Source organism: Microtus ochrogaster, unplaced genomic scaffold (assembly GCF_000317375.1).
Source record: "Microtus ochrogaster isolate Prairie Vole_2 unplaced genomic scaffold, MicOch1.0 UNK35, whole genome shotgun sequence".
NCBI classification, from domain to species: Eukaryota; Metazoa; Chordata; class Mammalia; order Rodentia; family Cricetidae; genus Microtus; species Microtus ochrogaster.
The window spans coordinates 3,315,602-3,337,883 of NW_004949133.1; the positions used below are offsets into that span (position 1 = coordinate 3,315,602).

The 22,282-nt window shown below is 43.2% G+C and overlaps 1 protein-coding gene across 1 annotated transcript in view; it reads right to left on the bottom strand.

The window, feature by feature from the left end:
• Positions 1–5,067: 5,067 nt before the first annotated feature.
• The window catches only part of Slamf6 (SLAM family member 6), a 28,254-nt gene continuing 11,039 nt past the window's right edge, over positions 5,068–22,282 (bottom strand). The window contains exons 2-8 of the mRNA XM_026789973.1: positions 16,541–16,888; positions 11,859–12,122; positions 11,326–11,442; positions 10,965–10,997; positions 9,560–9,633; positions 7,175–7,246; positions 5,068–6,179 (exon numbers count right to left, since the gene is read on the bottom strand). Of these exons, the coding sequence (XP_026645774.1) occupies positions 6,138–6,179; positions 7,175–7,246; positions 9,560–9,633; positions 10,965–10,997; positions 11,326–11,442; positions 11,859–12,122; positions 16,541–16,888 (950 nt within the window). The 3' untranslated portion in view covers positions 5,068–6,137. The remainder of the gene's footprint in view (positions 6,180–7,174; positions 7,247–9,559; positions 9,634–10,964; positions 10,998–11,325; positions 11,443–11,858; positions 12,123–16,540; positions 16,889–22,282) is intronic.

A 22,282-nucleotide genomic window follows, 5' to 3' on the forward strand; every position in this document is an offset into this window, starting at 1 on the left:
TATAGTATCATCCATCTGCCTACTCCCCTTAGAGCCAGGGGTAAGGAGGGAAGAGAAAACAATGATGAATAAGGAGGAAAGGGGGAGAGAGCAGGATGTGAGTGTGGTGGGGACAGAAGGTGGCAAGTAATGTACTAAGAAGTGATGGGTGCACAGCTCAGTGTGTGTGTTTCGCGGCATTTGTGAAAGTACCTGTGGCTACACCACTGAAGAGTAGGAATCCCCCTCCCCCCGTGACCTCCCACAAGAGGACCAAGCTACACAACTGTAACATATATGCAAAGAGCCTAGGTCAGTCCCATGCAAGCTCCCTGGTTGTCGGTTCAGTTTCTGTGAGCCCCTATGAGCCCAGGTTAGTTGATTCTGTGAGTTTTCTTGAGGAGCCCTTGACCCCTCTGGCTTTTACAATCCTTTCTCCTCCTCTTCTGCAGGATTTCCCAGACTCCACCTAATGTCTGGCTGCGGGTATGCGTTTGTTCCCATCAGTTGCTGAATGAAGCCTCTCTGATGACAACTGGGTTAGGCACCAATCTGGTCACAGGAGATGGCCAGTTCAGGCTACGTTTTTCACTATGGTTAGGAGTCTTAGTTGGGGTCATTTTGTAGATTCCTGGCAGAGTCCCTTGCACCAGGTTTTTAGGTGTCCCCGGAAACGCACCCCATTTTCTAGTAGTCTCTTTCTGTACTCTCCCTCTTCTCCTTCCTACCCCACAATCTGATCACTTGTGTTTCCATCCCAACCCTCCCTCAGTCCACTCACAAAATCTCCTCTATTTCTCCTTTCCAGGGAGATGAGGGAGTTCTCCCATGAACCCTCCTTGTTACTTAGTCTCTCTGGGTCTGTGGATTGTAGCATAGTTATCCCTTATTTTACAACTAATATCCACTTATGAGTGAGAGCATACCATGTTTGTCTTTCTCGGTCTGAGTTAGCTCACTCAGGATGATTTTTTTCTAGTTCCATCCATTTGCCTGCAATTTTCTGGTGACCTTGTTTTGGAATGTATTTCCTATCTTCCCCAACTTTACAGATTTTTTTTCTCTCTCCCTGTGTGGGTCACTGGATATCTTATTTATTTATTTATTTATTTATTTATTTATTTATTTATTTATTTATTTTTAATCACTTGATAAATGAAAACATTTTAAGGGCGGGATGAAAAGGTTAACAGCTTAAAGCACTTGCAGCCAAACCCAATGACCAGAGTTCAATCCCTAGGATCCACATGGTGGAAGGAGAAATCTCCCTGAAGCTTTCCTCTATGCAGGATAGTTTTATGTCAACTTGACACAGGCTGAAGTCATCAAATGGAAGGAAACCTCAGTTAAGAAAATGCCTCCATAAGATAGGGCAGCCATGTGGGCATTTGCTTAACTAGTGATTCCTGTGGGGCATTTGCTTAACTAGAGATTGATGGAGGAGGGTCTGGCCCATTGCTGGGTGGTGCCACCCCTGGGCTGGTGATCCTGGGTTCTATGACAAAGCAGGCTGAGCAAGCCACGAGGAGCAAGCTAGTAAGCAGTGCTCCTCCACGGCCTCTGCATTAGCTCTTGCCTCTAGGTTCCTGCCGTGTTTAAGTTTCTGTCCTGCCTTCCTTTGATGATGAACAATGATGTGGAAGTGTGAGCCAAATAAACCCTTTCCTTTCCAACTTGCTCTTTGATCATGTTTCATCAAAGCAAAAAAAACTCTTCACCAAGACATCCTCTGATGCCCTACATGCATTATGTGTGCTAAGTACCCAAGCACACATAAATGTAAAAGGTAAAAGTAAAGGGGTACACTTTATATTTGTCCCGCGAGTCTTCCTCTATGCTTTAGGACACCAGCACTCAGGAGCCAGAGGTAGATTTATTTGCATGAGTTTGAGGCCAGCCTGGTCTACAAAGAGAGTTCCAGGAGAGTCAAGGGTACGCAGAGAAACCCTGTCTCAAAAAGCAAACAAGCAAGCAAACAAACAAAAAGAAAAGAAAAAAGAATTGAGGGCTATGGGAAGGGATTGAAGGAAGTTAGTTAGGAGGACCTGGAGGAGAAAAGGAAGGACTAAGTGATATAATTATATTTCAATTTAAAACAATATTTTTTTTTGTTTTAAAAAGCTACCTTTTTTTCATTTTACATGCCAAATTTATTTTGCACTCCCGCCCCTCCTTCTGCTCCTTCCACCTTCCTTCCCCACCCCATTCACTCCTTAGAGAGGGTAAGGCTTCCCACGGGAGTCAATAAAACCTAGCACATTGCTTTGAGGCAGGACCAAGGCCCTCCCCACTAAAAACATTAAGTTTTTTTAAATTAAAAAAATAAAACATTGGCCGAGCATTGGTGGCACATGCCCTTAATCCCAGCACTTGAGAGGCAAAGGCAGGTGGATCTCTGTGTGTTGGAGGTCAGCCTGGTCTAAAAAGCAAGTTCCAGAACAGCCAGGACTGTTTCATAGAGAAACCCTGTCTTGAAAGACAAAAAACAAAAACAAAACAAAAAACATTGATGAGAATTTGTTTTTAAAGACCAACAGAATAATACTTTGTTTTGTAATGGTTTAAACATTTCATGTATATGTAGAAGAAACCAAAAGTTAGTTCGTATCAGAGTTAAAAAATCTGAATGGCTTGTCTAAGGCAGTGGTTCTCAACCTTCCTAATGTTTTGACCCTTTAATACAGTTCTTCATGTTGTGGTGACCACACTCTTGAACCATAAAGCTATTTTTGTTATTACTTCATAACTGTAAGTTTGCTACTGTTAGGACTTATAAAGTAAATATCTATGTTTTCCGATGGTCTTCGGTGACCCCTGTGAAAAGGTTGTTTGACCCCAAGAGGGTTGTGACAATTGTTATGCTTCAGGCATGGAAAGTAACCTCTAGATGGAATAGAAGGCCATATATGCTCCAGCAGGGTGTTTCTAGAAGAGTATAAACTTACAACTTAGTTAATAGACTTAACTAGGTGGAGAGTACCTTGTGAAACATTTTATACAGTTGAGAAAGATACAGGAAGATGGCAGTCTAATGAAAACCATGCAAAGAAAAATAAGGCAACTATCAACTCTAAAAAAAACGAAGGTTGTGTTAGAAAGGAAATGTAATCACATCATGTATTGCATCAGTAACTAATGAATTTTTAACATGGCCATAATGATAAAGTTATTGAATTTGTATTTATTCAAAATTGACATTTATTCACTCCAGAAAGATGAGGCAGGGAAAGTATCTCAACAAATAGTAGAGAATCAATAGATAATGTGTTTTATGTGTGTGAATGGGAAGGTATGGAAGTAAGGAACACAAAATAAAATCCTTTATCTAATTTCTATATGTATTTTAAACCATTGCTTGACTCTCAATTATTAGTTTAGTGGGTATTCGCTCCGCCCATGACCTTGGGCTGTCTGACTCAATAGGGGCAGTGACCCCTTTAAAGAAAGAGACAGGTAGTTGTGCTCTCTCGCAGGGTGGTCGGAGATTGGACTGCTGGTGCCAATCACCCCCAGGCAGAATGAAGGACCATGTTGTTGTGTATCTTAACAAATCTTAGTTACTCCTTTAAGCAGGCTCTTGTGGATTAGCCTACAATTAGCAAATAAAATTGAAAAAAAAGTAAGAGTGAAGATGACTGTTGGTAAGATTATATATTCTGATTTAAGAAAGTTACTACAGGGATATTGTTAAGCAAAAATAAAGCAAGTCAAAACAAATAAAAAAACAAAATAAACTAAAAGCCAAGACAAAATTGTGAAAATATTTCATTTTGGTAAAAGTGGTACTATTTAATACAGGATTTGTTTTGTTTTTTGGTTTTTCAAGACAGGTTTTTCTCTGTAGTTTTTGGAGCCTGTCCTGGAACTAGCTCTTGTAGACCAGGCTGGCCTCGAACTCACAGAGATTTGCCTGCTTCTGCCTCCCGAGTGTTGGAATTAAAGGCGTGTGCCACCACTGCCCGGCTAGGATTTTTTTTTTTATCTTGGATATTGTAGAGACATTTTAGAGTATGTCAATTATTCACAATAAGCACATTTAGTATTTTTGAGAAAAATGAAATATACTAAAACAAATACTAGAATCTTTTCTCTCTCTAAAAATGCTTCTCAAGGACAGAGGATCATTGTTCTTCACATGGGGTAAAATATGAGAATTTGAAACTTGAGTAAAGGCAAGAAGTGCCTTCAAGTAGTATGCTTTTTCTCTTCTCATTTATTTTATTTTACTTTTTATGACAGAGTCTTGCTATGTAGCTTAGATGGTCATGGAATTTTCTATGTAGCCCAGGCTGGCCTTGAATTTAGGATTCTTCAGCCTTAGGTGCTGAAGTTATTCAAGAAGATTCTATGACTTCAGGAGAATGAAATTTAATAGTGATGATAACATCAGTGATCAATTTCTTTTTGAGACAAGGTTTCATGTAGCCCAGATCGACCTTGAACTTTCTGTCTATAGCTGAGGATGACATTGAATTCTCTTGACTCCACTATCCAAACACTGGGATTCTAGGAGAGCCCTACCACATGGCACTACTAGCAATTAGACTGGATATTTCTTGAGCTTTTTTAATGTGTTAGGCACTATGCTAAGAGTTTATAGTCATTCTTTGTATTCCTGGGAGATGGTTCTAGGCCAACCTTAGAGGCCAGTCCCTCATATAAAATGAGATAGTATAGAACCTATGTCTACCTTAAGAGAATAATAAGAAAACACACGTATATAGTTAGTACAGATGCAATTCTTTCTCAAATACTTCAGTTTGCAGTTCATAAAATACACAGAAGCAGACCCACAGTTGAAGAGCCAACTGTATTGTCTTATTTAATTACCACACAAACCCATTACAAATGTATTCATTTACTAAAAATATTGTTTGAACACTTACAATGTACTAGGTATTAATTAACACTTACAATGTAATTAATTAATTAATACAGTGTTCTAGCAATAAAATAATTATTGTCTCTGGTCCCACCAACTTATGTTCTAATGAGGGAAACAGATGCTAAAAATAAAAATAAATACTCAACGACATGTGATAAACAACATGGAAGGTTTAAAAGAATGAATGATAAGGAAACCTCCTTTAGGTAGAGAGCAGAGAGTTCTGGGAAGGTCTCTTCCAGAAGCTGATGCGTTTAAGCTGAAGTCTAAAGAACAGGGGGAGCCCAATAGGCAGAGGAAGAACCTTCAGGCAGATGTAAATGATGGTAATATGGAGAACATTCTTCTCTCCTAGAGGACTTGAAAGATCACAAAGGCCAAACAGAGAAGAACGGGGAGAGGGCAGCTGGCAGAGCGAGTCTGGGTAGGAGTCAGACCAACCTGGGTCATGGAGACTGGCTTTCACACTGAGTGCAATGAGCAGTGTGTAGGGTTACGAGCAGACAAGAGAAAGAGCTGGTCTATACTAGGGACACTGTTCTCGTTGTCTTTTGGACCATGGGTTGCAGGGAGACAAGAACAAAATTAGAAGGAATGTTTAGAGGTTATTGGAGCATTCGGTCTCAGATACGGGAGGATGGTCTACAAGTTGGAAAGAGATAGATGTGCTAATGTATTCTGGAGGTAGAGTGTGAGGACTTGGTGATAGAGAGGCTGTAATCAGGGATGGCTCAGATTCCTGGCTTGAGTAATGGGCCTGATCGATGCATTACTCCTCTCATGTTTTGACTATGAGATTAAAGCACCAAGAACACAGGAAACATCCCAGGAGGCCTGTCTAGTAAAAAATGATTCATAGGACATGAGTGTGGGCCTATCCAGTGCCAGGCACTACATACTTAACCAAAACACCATGTTCTCTCTCCAACCAATCACATCCTGCTTGCCTTTTAGAAGGAGAGAAATGATTACCTGTAGAATTATAATCTGTCAGTCAAAACTCTGATTATTTAGTTGTCAAAGAGAAGGCAACGTGTGGGTGTATTATCCAAGGCAGGACTTGTCCTGGAGTAGGTTGAAAAGCAGTTTTGAGGTTCCATACTGGAGATCTTGCTACTTGTCAAGCCTCTAACCTATATATGCAGGATCAAGTCTGATGTGATATCCCTGGATATCCGGATTCCATTGCCAGCAGGAAACCATGCTTCTCTCTTCTCCTCCAGGGGGTCAGTAGATGTACTCTGCCTGAATTCCTTTAAAGTCTTCCACCAACTTACTTGATGTCCTTAAGAGTAGTCATCCTGGGAGAAATGGGCTTGTTTTTTGAGAAAAGAAAGAAGTAGATTAATCGGTATGCATAGCCTACCTTCCATGACTGCAGAGAGAACACGAGAGCCCTGCTGGTCAAATGGTAGGGCTATTGATGGCATGAGGCAGAGTTACATTAAAGAACAAGTAGGTCAATTGTAATAGGTGATCCTAATACAAGACAACCAAAAATTTCAACACTTTATTTATTGTGTGTTTTTGTATGTTTGTCTGTGTGTCTCTCTGTGTATATGTCTCTGTGTGTGCCTGTATGTGTATGCTTCTCTCTCTCTCTCTCTCTCTCTCTCTCTCTCTCTCTCTCTCTCTGTCTCTGTCTCTGTGTGTGTGTGTGTGTGTGTGTGTGTGTGTGTGTGTGTATGTGTGTGTGTCTGTGTTTGTTTCTGCTTTAGAGAACAACTTGTGGGAGTTGGTTCTTTCCTACAATGTGGGTCCTGGGGATTGAACTCAGGTCATCAGGCTTGGTAAAAACTGCCTTTTACCCACTGAGTCATCTCACTAGCCCCAATATGACTTTTTATATTTTGGTAATGTTCCAAGACTTTTTTTCTTTTTCTTGTGGTATTTGGATATCTGTAAAATGGACCTTTCAGTTTACTTGCAAAATTGAAGGTTTGGGAGAGGAGTAAAAAAATACATAAATATAGGGGCCGGCAAGATGGCTCAGTGGATAAGAGAGGTTGCTGAGCAAGCATGAAGGTTTGAGTTCAAATCCCCAGTCCCCATGTAAAAAGCAGTGCATACGCTTGTGATGCCAGCACTTTAGGGAGCAGAGGTGGGAAGATCGTTTGGTCTTTCTGGCCACAGGTTTAGCTTCAGGTTTAGTGAGACACTGTTTATTAGGGGTAAGATAGAGAATGGTAGGGAAGGGCACTGGATGGAGCTGTTCCCATTCTCACACACATGAGCACAAATTACAAACATACCTTACACACGTATTCACTCATACAAAATCAAAGAAGATAAAGCAGTCATGGATTTTACCTCTCTGGAATGATTAACTTTGGAGTAAATTGTCATGGAATCATTTTTTATAGGTTTTGGGATTTCTCTTTCCTGTAAACAAGAAAAACAAAAGAGCTATATGCATTCGGCTCTCACAGAGACAGGTCTGTGCATACCCATATTTTGGGGGAAAGGCAGCGCAAGGAGAAAGAAGAGGTATGCCAAGAGAAGGTAGGGACTAAGCTCTACTACCAGTTCAAACCTGGGAGATTTTAGTAACATTTCTTGAGAAGTAGAAAAGCGGCTGGAGAAATGGCTCAGCCATTAAAGTCTAGGCTCACAACCAAAAATATAAGAGAAGCAGAAAAGCAAACTAAATATAAGAGCAACATCCCAGCAATACAAAGGCCCCAACCAGAAAGCAGCAGAAAGGTGACCTCCTGTGAAGGGACGGAAACATTCTTGTTTTCCATATGATTCTATGTTTACCCCTCCTCTGTCCGTAAGAACTTACATGCCAGACAGTTATTGCATCATATCTTTGTCTCAGTCTTTATTAGCTATACCTGGAGCCACCCACCTTGCTTTCTGTAATTCTAATGGCTCAGTCACCTTGTTGTGGTCATGGTAGGGAACCAGACGTATAGGAACTCTTAGTTTTAAGAATGGCTCTCTAAAGATACACAAAGCAGTAGTAACAGCAGAAATCCCAGGCCCTGGATGACCCATTGATATATTTTGATATTTTAAATTAATGAAGGACTATTTAGAGAATAATTAAGATCCCAGAAACTCTCCAAGGTATAATGTTTTTTTTTTTTTTTCCTTTGGTTTTGTCTTGAAAAGAAGCTGACTATTGGGTTAGCCATTTTGTTTGGGTTTGTTGGAGAGCTTGCTCCCAGCAGGAGCTGGGAATGGCAATTGAGTAAGTGATGCGAATGTCCCCTATTGTCCTCCCTTTCAGGAGCCTACTTCCCAAAGCCTGTGATGATCTTAGTCAAGAGTGTTTGCTTGAGGAATCCAAGACTTCTAGCTGGGCTGTTGCTTCCATTGTTTCAAGAATACCAAGCTCTTATGACTTATTTTTCAGAAAATATGACCAGTATATCTAGATATTTAGAAAAGTGTCCCCAGTCAGGTGGTGGCGGTACAGGCCTTTAATTCCAGCACTCGGGAGATAGAGACAGGTGGATCTCTGTGAGTTTGAGGCCAGTGTAGTCTAGAGAGTGATCCCAGGACAGATAGGGCTATACAGGGAAACCCTGTCTCGAAAAACAAAAAACAAAAAAAGAAAGAAAAGAAATGTCTTCACAACTGTCTCATTCATATGTAGTGATCTTTTGTTTGTGCTTTAACAAATAAAGCTTGCCTGAAGATTAGAGTGCAGAAGTAAGCCTTTAGAGCACAGGGAATGGTGGCACACACTTTAATCCCAGAACATGGGAGGCAGAGGCAGAGGGATCTCTGTTAGTTCAAGGCTACTCTGGGCTACACAAGATTGAATCCGTCTAAAAGAGAAACAGAGCTCACACAAACGTGATCCCAGCACTTGGGATGCCACGCTTTAATCCCAGCACTAGTGAGAAGGAGACAGGAGTGATATGGTTGGGTGGGAGAGGAATATAATGCGGGAGGAGAGACAGGAGTTCGATGCTGTCTGAGGAACGTGCAGTCAAGAAGCAGTACAGTCTGGGGTGGTCAGTCTGAAGCAGTTTGAGGAGCAGTGCAGTCTGAGGCGGTCAGTCTGAAGCAATTTGAGGAGCAGTGCAGTCTGAGGACAGGATCTCCCCTTTAATCTGAGCATTGGTAGAGGTAAAAGAACTCTCTAGTTGTTGGCTGCTTTGCTTCTCTGATATTTGGCATTAACCCCTATATCTGACTCTGAGTTTTTATGATTAATACAAAATAGACTTCGTGCTTTATTCATAGGTAGTGGGGACAGAGGACTTTCTGGCACTTGACCAAGGTCATCCTATTATGTGGGGGTTCTTGTGCTTTAGTTTCTTTTATTGTGGAGGGGTTATGATGCTTACTCCCCTCTTCTCTTGAGAGACCACTTCAGGCTCTCCTAGCTTCTCTGTACCTGGATGACAGCTCTTCCTAGGGTAAAATCTCTTCTGCTCTGTTCAAGTGTTTGTCGAGTGTCATGCTACACATAGCAAGGGAAAGGGAGGAAATCTAATTTGTACTTCCAAGCAGATTGTCCCTACCCAGAAGGGAAGCCCTACTGGAACAGTAAGCAGTTTGAGAACACTGGGAAGCAAGTAGCATTAAGCATTCCCTTGGGGGTGATCATTGCCGACACTGGGATGGTCAGCCCTGTGGTTGCCTTCTCCAATAACAAATGCTGATGGTTATGGTGACAGGTTTATGAGTGACCATAATAATAACATAACGGTGGAGGACAGAGTGGAAAGGACTTACCTTCACTGGGTGAGTGACTTGTGCATACACAGTGTTCCCTGGAGAGCCTGGAGTATCTGTGTTCTCGGAGGAATCTATGGTTAATACAAAAAGATACGGCTGTCAGTGATATGACTTCGGGGCTGCTTCCCACAGGACCTTGGGTCCTGTTGGCCCCCAGAGCACTTTTTATCCCCAAAGCAGTTTTTCTATCTTGCTCTTCCTTAGGGACTCCCTCCCCACCTCCAAACCTTTGGAGTTCTGGGCTAAACAAGAACTTTCATATGGTCTATTTCTACCTCATTTCTTGGGTGAGTTGATGATGTTCTTATGACTTAGAGTCTCAGCGATTCCCCCATGCTGAACACATGAAGGACTGAATACCACCACCCACGGGATCCGTGGAGACACTGTTTTCACAGGCAGTGTGACAGACTTGAAGGTTTTAGAGAGGAAGAATTGCAGGTTTAAGAGAACTTGGTAGAGTCAGACAGTTGTGAGGCATCATTCAGGTGCTGGGAATTGAAGCCAAGGACAATGGCACGGGGTTTTGATCCTACGTAATGTGCTGGCTTTGTGGGAGCCTAGCCAGTTTGGATGTTCACTTTCCTAGATATGGACGGAGGGGGGAGGACCTAGGACTTAACACAGGGCAGGGAACCCTGACTGCTCTTTGGACTGGAGAGGGAGGGGGAGAGGAGGGAGGGGAGGGGGGAAGGGTGGGAGGAGGGGGAGAAGGGTGGGAGGAGGGGGAGGGAAATGGGAGGCTGGGAGGAGATGGAAACTTGTTTTTTTTTTTTTCTCCTTTTCTCAATAAAAAAAAAGTTATCTCAAAAAAAAAAAGAGAACTTGGTAGACCTGTACAAAGTCACCCAGGAAACAGTGGGACGGGAACTGGAATGCAAGTGTTCTGACCCCCGACTTGGTGCCCTCTCTTCAACAATGGTATCTTGAAACTATCACCCATGGGATGAGACTCAGAAAGTGAGCCTGCCTTCACATCTCTTTATCACACCGTAGTTTTCAAAGGCGTCAGTTCACTGGGGTCTAAACCTTGGCTGAACATCAACAGGACAGTCACGGAGTCTGGTTCGGAGTGTTTCACGCTCAGGCCCTATTTCTGTCCTACACCATCTGGGACATGGATGATCCCTTCACTGGGACTTATTTTCTTCATCAGAAGGGAAGTGAATGATCTTGACCTTGCTGTAGAAAACTGTGATGTCCCTCACATGCTTGGGGGGAACTCTACAGGTGCCATGGTGATAAACCAGACTGTCAGACACCATAGGCTCCAGCAGACCAGGGATGATCCGGTTTCTCTCCTCTCTCCCTGTTTAGCCCTCTGGCCAGCCCCTCCCTCTCCTCTTCCATTGATCTCTTTCTGTCTGCTTTAAGTTCTGTCATTAAGAGCATGGATGCTCACCTAGATGTTGTCTTCTACCCAGAGAAAGAGAACCTGAAAAATGAAAGCAAGAAGCTGAAATGCAGGACTTCAGTGAAGGAAGGCTTTCTCTCTCCTTCCCCAACAGGCATCTTTCCAGAGGATGCAGGCAGCAGGACCCAAAAAAAAGGGCGGGTGAGCAAGTGGATCCCAAGGCTGGGTCCTGTTTTTCTCAGTAGTACACCTCCCTTGGAATATTAACAGATGTCTGGCCATGCCCCAGGAACTATCCCAATTCACTAAAATAGCAGAGGTCGTGTCCACCCTCCTTTGGCCCTTGGCAACCAGACTCTAAACACTTGAAGTCTTAGAGGAGATAGAAGAAGGCAGATGGAACACTTACCTTTTCTTTTTCTTGTCTTCTTACATACGCATACGACTATGCATATGGTGACTATAACCACCACAAGACCAATAAGCCATTCTTTATACTGGTGTAGATTTTCATTAGTTAAAACTCCTGAAAAGAAGAAGAAAAAAAATCTCTTAAGATACATAAACTGGGGGCTCCTTTGAGCTTGTTTTAGGACCCTCTTGAGTCTCTTCTGGGCTGCCTACAGGGGTTTGGTATGGGTCATTTATATTCCTAGTTTGGGGCCCTGTCAGGCTTTCTGGGGACCCCTGTGGAGGCATGACAAGTGGGGGCTGGGCTGGGGGAGGAAGGAAGTCATCCTGGCTCCTCAGGCCTTGCTCTTGGAGGAGGCCTTGGGAAGGGAGAGGGGACACCAATGAGAGGCATAGAGTTTTAGAGCCTCTCCCAGGAGGAGCTTGGCTCCTTCCATTGCCAGTGTCCAGGCATTCACATAGGCTGTAGAACCATGCTATAACACTACACAGCTGCTTGAAGCTTCCACAAAGACCCAAGGCAGGTATTACCTGTGCAAAGACTCTGGGCAGAGACAGAGACAGACAGCTTGCTGACAGGGTTCAGAGCGTGGCAGGTGTAACTCTGGTCACGGGAATTCTTTGGGTCCCAGGAGACAGTGATATTTGGGTCCCCTAAAGAGATGTTTCCTGAGGCCTGCCACCCAATTGAGGCAGTATGATTTGGGTTCTCCACAGTACAGGTCAGGTGGATCTCGCAGCTCCCGTTCTCAAACAGGCGAGTGTGGTTGATAACTACTAAGTTACTCAGTCGTTCTGTGAAAAAAAAGACCTTAGTTAAGGACACATGGCTTGGGCTAGAATGGTTAAGGGTGCTGACTGCCCTTACAGAGGATCCCGATTCAATCCTGGCACCCACATGGCAGCTCGCAACTGCCTGTAACGCTAGTTACACCCTCACTTGGACATACATGCAGGCAAAAGACCAATGCACATGAAAAAGAAAAAGGACACGCGACTATTGTAGGATATTATTTTAACTAGGCAAGGATGTGCTACATTTGTTTCTGCTGCCTTTGTTAATGATATTAAGATGTGTTACATTTATTTGTGCTGCATTTTGTTTGATTATGTAAAGATGTGCTGCACTTGTTTCACCTTGCCTGCCTAAGGCTTATGATTGGTCTAATAAAAAGCTGAACAGCGGGTAGCTAAGCAGGAGAGGGATAGGCGGGGCTAACAAGGAGAGAGAATAAGTAAGAGGACAAGTATAGATGAGAGAGAGAGAGAGAGAGAGAGAGAGAGAGAGAGAGAGAGAAGAGAATGTGGGAGAAAGAGAGGGACATGCCTAGGGCCAGAAACTAGGCAGCCACCAGCCAGTCGAGCAATGAGAAACAGTGAAAGTAAGACATACAGAAGGAAAGAAAGAACTGGTTGGTGGTGGCGCACGCCTTTAATCCCAGCACTTGGGAGGCAGAGGCAGGCAAATCTCTGTGACTTTGAGACCAGTCTGGTCTACAGAGCAAGTTCCAGGACAGCCAAAGCTACACACAGAGAAACCCTGTCTGGAGAGAGGAGGGACGGAGAGAAATGTAAAAAGCCCAAAACATAGATGAAGAGAAACAGGTTAAGTTATAAGAGCTAGTGGGACAAGAATAAGATAAGTCTCCATGACATAATTTAGGAGCTGGGTGGTGCCCCCGCAAAAGTCTGCAACACATGACTTGGCTCATCAACCTGTGAAAAACATTCCCCACCTTCTTGCCTTTTCTTTTGGTGTGTGTATGTGTGTGCATATGGTAGTATGTGCGCGCGTGTGTATGGGTACATGCTTACATGCATGTGGAGGTCAGAGGTTGTCTTTCTCTATCATCCTCTGCCTTAGATTTTGGGACAGGATCTCTCATTGAACCTGGAGCTTACCAGTTGGTTAAGCATAGCTGGTCAACACGCTCCAGGGGTTTTCCTGTCTCTTTCTCCCTAGAGTTGGGACTACATACACCATTCCTAGATGTCTATGTGGGTTCTGAGAACTGACATTCAACCTTCTGAAGGGATGCTCTTTGAGCACAGAAGAACTTTGCTATCTGTCCTGGCTGGCTTTTCCTCCAGATATCTGCATCCCTACTCCCTTAACACCAATAGATATTGACTCAGCTGTCATGTCGTGTTTTTGGTGAGACCCATTCTGATTGCTTCCTCTAAAATGATACCTTGGGCTTGGTGTACATTCAGTGATAGAGCATTTACCTAGCTTGCTCAAGGGTCTAGTTTTGGTCCTTAGCACCATGTCTCCTGCCCTGTTTCCTGGTACCCCCATGTCCCATGCTTTTTTTTCCTTAGCACTCACAGCATACTATAAGCTTCATGAGCGCAATGACCTTTGTTTTGCTTATCAATGTTTTCTAGTTGCATAGCAGACTGCCTTGTACATTATCCCTGGCAATAAATGTTATTATTCAATGAATAAACTAAACGCGTCTTCATATCCAATACTAAACTCTAGTCAGTTACTCCCGATTAACTGGGAACTATCTAAAAGATCAAGTTTTAACTTTCTCTATCTTAGTACATACAGAGTGCTTGGTCAGTGTTTGAGAAACAAATTCTGCACTTTATCCTTGGAAATTCCTTTAAGCTGACGAGAAAAAGGTTGGGGTACAGATCACATATCTTTAGGTATATGAGTCTTTGAAGGGAATGTGCCCTAAGCAGCCCTGAATATGGGTTATCAATAAATGTAAGGAGCCTGGCCGCTGTAGAAGTCATGGTATCCTCGGTAGTGTCAAAAGAATGGTGTCCCAGCACATGTGATAGAGCCTGGCAGGCAGCATCTATTTTCAGGCTTCCCTTTTGTGTGCATTTTAGTTCTCTCCATAAATCTAGTTGTGTCCCGATGAGCATAAATCAGTCAGGTGGTCCTGACTCTGATGGCTGGAATGAGGACGGCCCCAAAGAGACACCCACGTCTTAATTCCAGGCTTGTGCTATCTCGCTTGAAAAAAAGGTCTGTGTAACTTTTATATAAACTAGCTGAGGAGGTCATCCCCAACTTTCCAAAGACAAGTATCTGTCTAAGAGATAAGCAAAAGGACATTTGAGACAAACAGAAGATGGGCATAAAGAGGTGGAGAAGGCCAAAGCCAGAATGCTGTAGCCATGGCCAAGGAATACCAAGGAATCTATAATAACCAGAAGCAGCAACACAAAGAACAGATAGCATCTGGCCATACCTGAACCTTCACAAGAGTAGATTCTTGTTATTTAGGGCATGTGCCTTGTGAAATTTTATTTGGGCTACTTTAGCAAACAAATCCTGAGGCTACCTGGCCCCTTGCCGAGGAATTCTCTGTTCAGAAAATTTCCAGACATCGTTTTTTTTCAGGCATGTTTACTTGTTCCGTGTCATGTTCTTTCCAGTGACGGGACTTTGACTAACACAACAAGGCGAACTCATCAAATAGTCAGGGATTATGGAGGTTAAAGTGTAAACCATTTATGGAGATAATTTATTTTAATGGAGAGAGAAATTATAGAATCTTGGTGGTCTTTAGAGTTGCCTAGTGTGGAATCCATTCACATATTTATTTTAAAAAATGTAATAACATTTAATGTTTACTTATTTAGTTTTTTTTTTTGAGACAAGTTCTCTGTACATAGCCCTGGCTGTCCTGGAACTCACTATATAGACTGATCTGGCCTCAAACTCACAAAGATCCACCTGCTCCTGCCCTTAGAATGCTGGGATTAAAGGTGTGCACCTCATGATGAACTAATATTTAGTTAAGTTAGCTATTTACTTCTCTCTCTCTCTCTCTCTCTCTCTCTCACGAGTCCATGGTATGCATAAAGAGATCAGAGGACAACTTACAGGAGTCTGTTCTCTCCTTCCACCTGAGCCCTAGAAATCAGACTCAGGGCATCGGGCTTGGCAGAAGCACCCTCAACTACTGAGCCAGCTCACTGCCTGTGGTGGTTCAAATGTAACTGCCCCCACCCCCAAGCTCATTGGGAGTGGCACTATTAGGAGGTGTGGCTTTGTTGGAGTGGGTGTGACCTTGTTGGAGGAAGTGTGTCACTGTAGGAGTGGACTCTGAGGTCTCTTATGCTCAGGATATGCCCAGTCTCAAATAACTTGCCTGTGGGACAAGGTGTAAGAACTCTCAGCTCCTTCTCTAGAATGTCCGACTGCATGCTGCCATGCTTCCTACCATGATGATAATGGGCTAAAATTTGGAACTGTAAGGGAGCCACCCTGATTAAATGTTTTCCTTTTTAAGAGTTGCTATGGTCATGGTGTCACTTCACAGTAACAGAAAAGAACACTACCCCTAGATAGCCAATCTTGTGCTTGGGTCTCCTGTAAAACACTGCTGCTAAAGCCATCCGGGCATTTCTGGACATCTCTAGTAGTCTATTTTCATGGTTTAGATTAATAAAGTATCTCATTATTTCCATAATTTTATGTTGAAAATACTTTCGTTCTTTAATATTAGGTAGGTAGGTTTATTTATTTGAGACAGTCTGGCTATGCAGTATAGGCTGACCTCAAACTCCTGATCCTCCTGCCTCAAATTCCCACATGTTGGGTTTGGAGATTAGATGTACATCATCACTCCAGTTAGCCAGTTAGAAAGGCAGGCTGGTTTTTTTTTTTTTTTTTTTGATTAGTGATCAATATGAGCCATTTTGAGAAAATACCATTAGAAATGAAAAATGAAATAACCTTGACAGAAAAAGCTTTCTATGAATTTTTCTATTAGTTTTTCTATTAATTGGCTCACCTGTGCAGAGCACTTCCGGAGTAGATAACTCTGCTGGGTCAGCTTGGCCTTTGTATAGCGAAAGACAGGTCAGTCATGAGGGAAGTGCCACCACTTACCTTCTGTGACTAGGCCCAGGCTTTGGGCATAGGATTCTGCACAGCTCACAGAGCCTTTGTAAGGAGCAAGGGCAGTATTTTGCTTCCATAAACTCTACCTTTCTGGTTGAAAGGGAAATAAAGTGCCTGGTATAGAGAGCCACATGATATGAGCCGCTAGCCCAGCTCTGCTGCTACTTAATGGTGCAGCGTTTTCTAACTGCCTTACTTCTGGACCTCGCGGAGACGTCAAATGCCACCTTCTTTATCCCTAGGCTACATACAGTACACTCTTGTTGGCACACAGGGTTGACATACACGATTTGGATTGGTTTTCAGTTTATATGTGATCAGATGCTGTATTTGGACTCACCGAAGACCCTCAGAACATACTTGAACAAGTACTGTCTGGAGTTTGTTCTTATCTGTGCAGTGTACAATCCTTCGTCCGCCATTGTGAGGTTGCTGATCTGTAAGGAAGAGGACTGGGCGATGTTCAGTCTCTTTCCCCTCTCCGGATCCATTCTCGTGATTTGTGGGCTTGAAGACTTGTTTAACTGGATGATAAGGATTGCAATGTCGTGTGACTCTCTTCCTCGCTGCTGCCAGATGATGACACTGGCATTCTTTCCTGCAGGAAGCTCCAGAAGAAGAGTTGCAGAGCCCCCTCGGACACCATTCACCACCTTTGGGCTTGTGCTGCTTTGTGGAACTTCATTCCCTGTAAACACAGAAGGAGAATGCTAGAAAACTGCCCTGACAGCCCCTTCCATTTCTGCATCCTTTCTTTTCATTCTGCCAGTCTGTTTAAGCTCTTTGGAGGAAAGCCAGAGGTGTGATGGGGATAAAAAGCGTTACAAGTGTTGTGGTGGACACTCCTAATAGCTCTGCCTCCAGCAAAATATCAGGCGGTCTTGGTCAATAGGCAACTGGTCTAGTTAGATGATTCTGACCCATGGTCTACTTCCACCCTAGCTGGTCAATCTTTAGTGACCTTAAGCCTTTTGTTTTGTTTTTTAAGATTTATTTATTATGTACACAGTATTCAGCCTCCATGCCTGCAGGCCAGAAGAGGGCACCAGATCTCATTACAGATGGTTGTGAGCCGCCATGTGGTTGCTGGGAATTGAACGTAGGACCTCCGCAAGAGCAGTCAGTGCTTTTAACCTCTGAGCCATATCTCCAGCCCTTTAAGCCTTTAAAATATTTTGGCACCAGTCTGTGAGAGGGATAAGAAACTTTATTAACCCCTTGACACAAACTCCAACAATTGCAAGTCTTTGCTAATGGCAGTATTGGCACGGCCAGTCATTTACGATTTACCTAAAGTATGTCTATGTAGCGTGCCTTTGCAATCCAGAAAGCCAATAATAGGGATTTACTGCATGTGCTGTTCTTTGCCTGCATCATCATTTGATTTTGATAACTGTCATTGAGGCAGATAAAAAAGATGTCTGTTTATGGGTAAAGAGACTGAGATAGAGAGAGGTTAACTAATGTTCCTTGGTTGTACATCTTAGAAATAGCAGAGCCAGGAGAGGGAGTTGGGCCCATGGAACTGGAGTTACAGACAGTTGTGAGCTGCCTTGTTGGTACTGAGAAGCAAACCAGAGTTCTCTAAGAGAGCAGCCCAGGCTCCTAACTGCTGAGTCATCACTCCACCCCCATGGTTACAGCTCTTTGAAAGGATGGATGCTTCTTTAGAGTCAATGCCAAATTCCTAGCACCATTGCTTTGTTTTCTAGAGCTCTGCTTGCTGGTCTAATGGTGATTGTTCTCTTACTCCAACTCTGAGCACTTAGCCCTCTGTGCAGTGTTTGACAAACGATGTGATCTGTGGAAATGTGTGGTATCAGTCAACAAACAAACATGATTGGCACGTCAATTTTCTTGGCGGGGGCGGGGGTGTCTCCTACTTTCCAGGGAAGAGTTGCAAATGTGTGTATTTTTGGGGTGGCCCAGAGGATCCCAACCCTTACTCAGCTCTTTCATGACCTTGCACTTCTGCTTTCTTTTCTGAGCGGTCACAGGATTTCCAGGCACATCTGTGTTGCCATCACACATCCCCTTCTACACTGCATGCTTCCCATCAGCCTCTTGACACACGGCTATTTGTCAGCTCGACCTCTCTTTCCTCTCAGAACCACACGAGTAAAAAAATAACACGCAAAGTCCTGGGTCCAAAAGGCTCCCTCAAGCAGCATTCTGCTTGTTTAAAATTAAAACCAAGCAAGACAAATCTGCACTGTCAGGAATCACAGGACTCATCAGGAACTCCTCCTTCCCCTGCCTGGCAGAGTCCTTTAAGTTCCCTTGATTTTTATTGATCAAATTTTTTCTTTGTGGTTGTGGTTTTGAGACAGGTCTTATACGTAGCCCAGGCTAGCCTCAAATGGGCAATCCTCTGCCTTAGACTCCTGAGGTCTAGGATTACAGGCATGTGTTACTATGCCTGAATTATTAGTTTATTCAAAAAGAATAAATATATTCTGCTATTTATTTAGTTTTGTGCTAATTTAGTGGATACAAATTTAGAAATCATGGCATCCAGACGATATTATTAATTCCCTTTCATATGTTTGCTTCTGGTCTGGATCTGGGGAATACATATGTTGTACGGATGAACAAGATAGTCCTGATTTGCTGGTTCACTCTCTGACAGAGAAGACTGGCAGGTGAATGAGTAGCTATGATGTGGACGGTAGGCACTGACTTGGGACTAGGTGCCTCTGCTTTGTCTGAATACCACTGTTACACCATCTATATTGAGTACTCGTTTTCTTTATTTTAATTATGGTATTATTTGCTCCTTTTCTTGCTAAACGAGAGCAGGTGTTATGCTTGTTTCCTATGTACTCTTCTTATTGCTTAGCACCATTTCCAGTCAATAAATAATGAGTTGTTGGAGGTATATATGTGCTCTACAGAAGCACAGATAGTGAATGATGGACCAGGGACAGCTAGGAAGGAAGAAGGCACAAAATATGATGTTGTAGGAAGGTTTTGAATGACAGCAGGGGCTTTCCCATTGCTCAGTGATGTGCAAATTCCCTAGGCCATTCTGCTGCCTTTGCACTGTGGTCGCCTCTGTCTGAAATGCCCTCCCCTTATTTCTACATGGGATGTTGTGACTTGTCTTTGAAAGGCTGCTGAAATACCTCTTCGCCTCTCCTTCTATTTGTGGAACTTTTCAGGGGTACAGGGGGAGGAGACAGAGAGGTGCATGGACAGAAGGGACAGTAAGAGTAGTTCCCTGCAGGTCTAACACAAAATAATGACAAAACTAGATCCAACCTCCTTGTAGTGCATGAAGATGAAGATCGGAAGGTACTGAACATGTTCAAAAGACCACTAGATGATGGGATTTGTCCTAGAGGAAACACAGAAATTTTTTTTCCTGAGTTGGACACAGATGCTTTTAATCACTCTGGACCAATAATGTAGAAAGTCTTAATGGGTCATTCTAATTTCAGTCTGCATAGCTTTCATTGAATACTCTGAAGCAACTTCTGGAGAAAAAAAGTTAAGTCAGACACTATTCATGTTCCCAGAAACATGTCATCCATTGGTCGGAACATGAAAAGTATGAGATCATGTTCCCTGGTTTGCTATCACCAGAGAATATCAGCACCCTCTCCATAGTCCAAGTGGTCCTCCAGTGGTTTATAGAGTACCAAAGGGATGCTTTCTATGTATCCTACCGGCCCCCATTGTGCCAAGTAGCCTGCCACAGCCAGAGCCATCATGAAGCATCTTTCCAACTTCTATCCTGGCTCTACTCTTCCATATTTACAGCCAGCAGAGCACTTGGAGTCCCAGAATGTCAGTATCCACACCAAAGGTATTGGTCCAGAGTGATTAAAAGCATCTGTGTCCAACTCAGGAAAAAAAAATTCTGTGTTTCCTCTAGGACAAATCCCATCATCTAGTGGTCTTTTGAACATGTTCAGTACCTTCCGATCTTCATCTTCATGCACTACAAGGAGGTTGGATCTAGTTTTGTCATTATTTTGTGTTAGACCTGCAGGGAACTACTCTTACTGTCCCTTCTGTCCATGCACCTCTCTGTCTCCTCCCCCTGTACCCCTGAAAAGTTCCACAAATAGAAGGAGAGGCGAAGAGGTATTTCAGCAGCCTTTCAAAGACAAGTCACAACATCCCATGTAGAAATAAGGGGAGGGCATTTCAGACAGAGGCGACCACAGTGCAAAGGCAGCAGAATGGCCTAGGGAATTTGCACATCACTGAGCAATGGGAAAGCCCCTGCTGTCATTCAAAACCTTCCTACAACATCATATTTTGTGCCTTCTTCCTTCCTAGCTGTCCCTGGTCCATCATTCACTATCTGTGCTTCTGTAGAGCACATATATACCTCCAACAACTCATTATTTATTGACTGGAAATGGTGCTAAGCAATAAGAAGAGTACATAGGAAACAAGCATAACACCTGCTCTCGTTTAGCAAGAAAAGGAGCAAATAATACCATAATTAAAATAAAGAAAACGAGTACTCAATATAGATGGTGTAACAGTGGTATTCAGACAAAGCAGAGGCACCTAGTCCCAAGTCAGTGCCTACCGTCCACATCATAGCTACTCATTCACCTGCCAGTCTTCTCTGTCAGAGAGTGAACCAGCAAATCAGGACTATCTTGTTCATCCGTACAACATATGTATTCCCCAGATCCAGACCAGAAGCAAACATATGAAAGGGAATTAATAATATCGTCTGGATGCCATGATTTCTAAATTTGTATCCACTAAATTAGCACAAAACTAAATAAATAGCAGAATATATTTATTCTTTTTGAATAAACTAATAATTCAGGCATAGTAACACATGCCTGTAATCCTAGACCTCAGGAGTCTAAGGCAGAGGATTGCCCATTTGAGGCTAGCCTGGGCTACGTATAAGACCTGTCTCAAAACCACAACCACAAAGAAAAAATTTGATCAATAAAAATCAAGGGAACTTAAAGGACTCTGCCAGGCAGGGGAAGGAGGAGTTCCTGATGAGTCCTGTGATTCCTGACAGTGCAGATTTGTCTTGCTTGGTTTTAATTTTAAACAAGCAGAATGCTGCTTGAGGGAGCCTTTTGGACCCAGGACTTTGCGTGTTATTTTTTTACTCGTGTGGTTCTGAGAGGAAAGAGAGGTCGAGCTGACAAATAGCCGTGTGTCAAGAGGCTGATGGGAAGCATGCAGTGTAGAAGGGGATGTGCAATGGCAACACGGATGTGCCTGGAAATCCTGTGACCGCTCAGAAAAGAAAGCAGAAGTGCAAGGTCATGAAAGAGCTGAGTAAGGGTTGGGATCCTCTGGGCCACCCCAAAAATACACACATTTGCAACTCTTCCCTGGAAAGTAGGAGACACCCCCGCCCCCGCCAAGAAAATTGACGTGCCAATCATGTTTGTTTGTTGACTGATACCACACATTTCCACAGATCACATCGTTTGTCAAACACTGCACAGAGGGCTAAGTGCTCAGAGTTGGAGTAAGAGAACAATCACCATTAGACCAGCAAGCAGAGCTCTAGAAAACAAAGCAATGGTGCTAGGAATTTGGCATTGACTCTAAAGAAGCATCCATCCTTTCAAAGAGCTGTAACCATGGGGGTGGAGTGATGACTCAGCAGTTAGGAGCCTGGGCTGCTCTCTTAGAGAACTCTGGTTTGCTTCTCAGTACCAACAAGGCAGCTCACAACTGTCTGTAACTCCAGTTCCATGGGCCCAACTCCCTCTCCTGGCTCTGCTATTTCTAAGATGTACAACCAAGGAACATTAGTTAACCTCTCTCTATCTCAGTCTCTTTACCCATAAACAGACATCTTTTTTATCTGCCTCAATGACAGTTATCAAAATCAAATGATGATGCAGGCAAAGAACAGCACATGCAGTAAATCCCTATTATTGGCTTTCTGGATTGCAAAGGCACGCTACATAGACATACTTTAGGTAAATCGTAAATGACTGGCCGTGCCAATACTGCCATTAGCAAAGACTTGCAATTGTTGGAGTTTGTGTCAAGGGGTTAATAAAGTTTCTTATCCCTCTCACAGACTGGTGCCAAAATATTTTAAAGGCTTAAAGGGCTGGAGATATGGCTCAGAGGT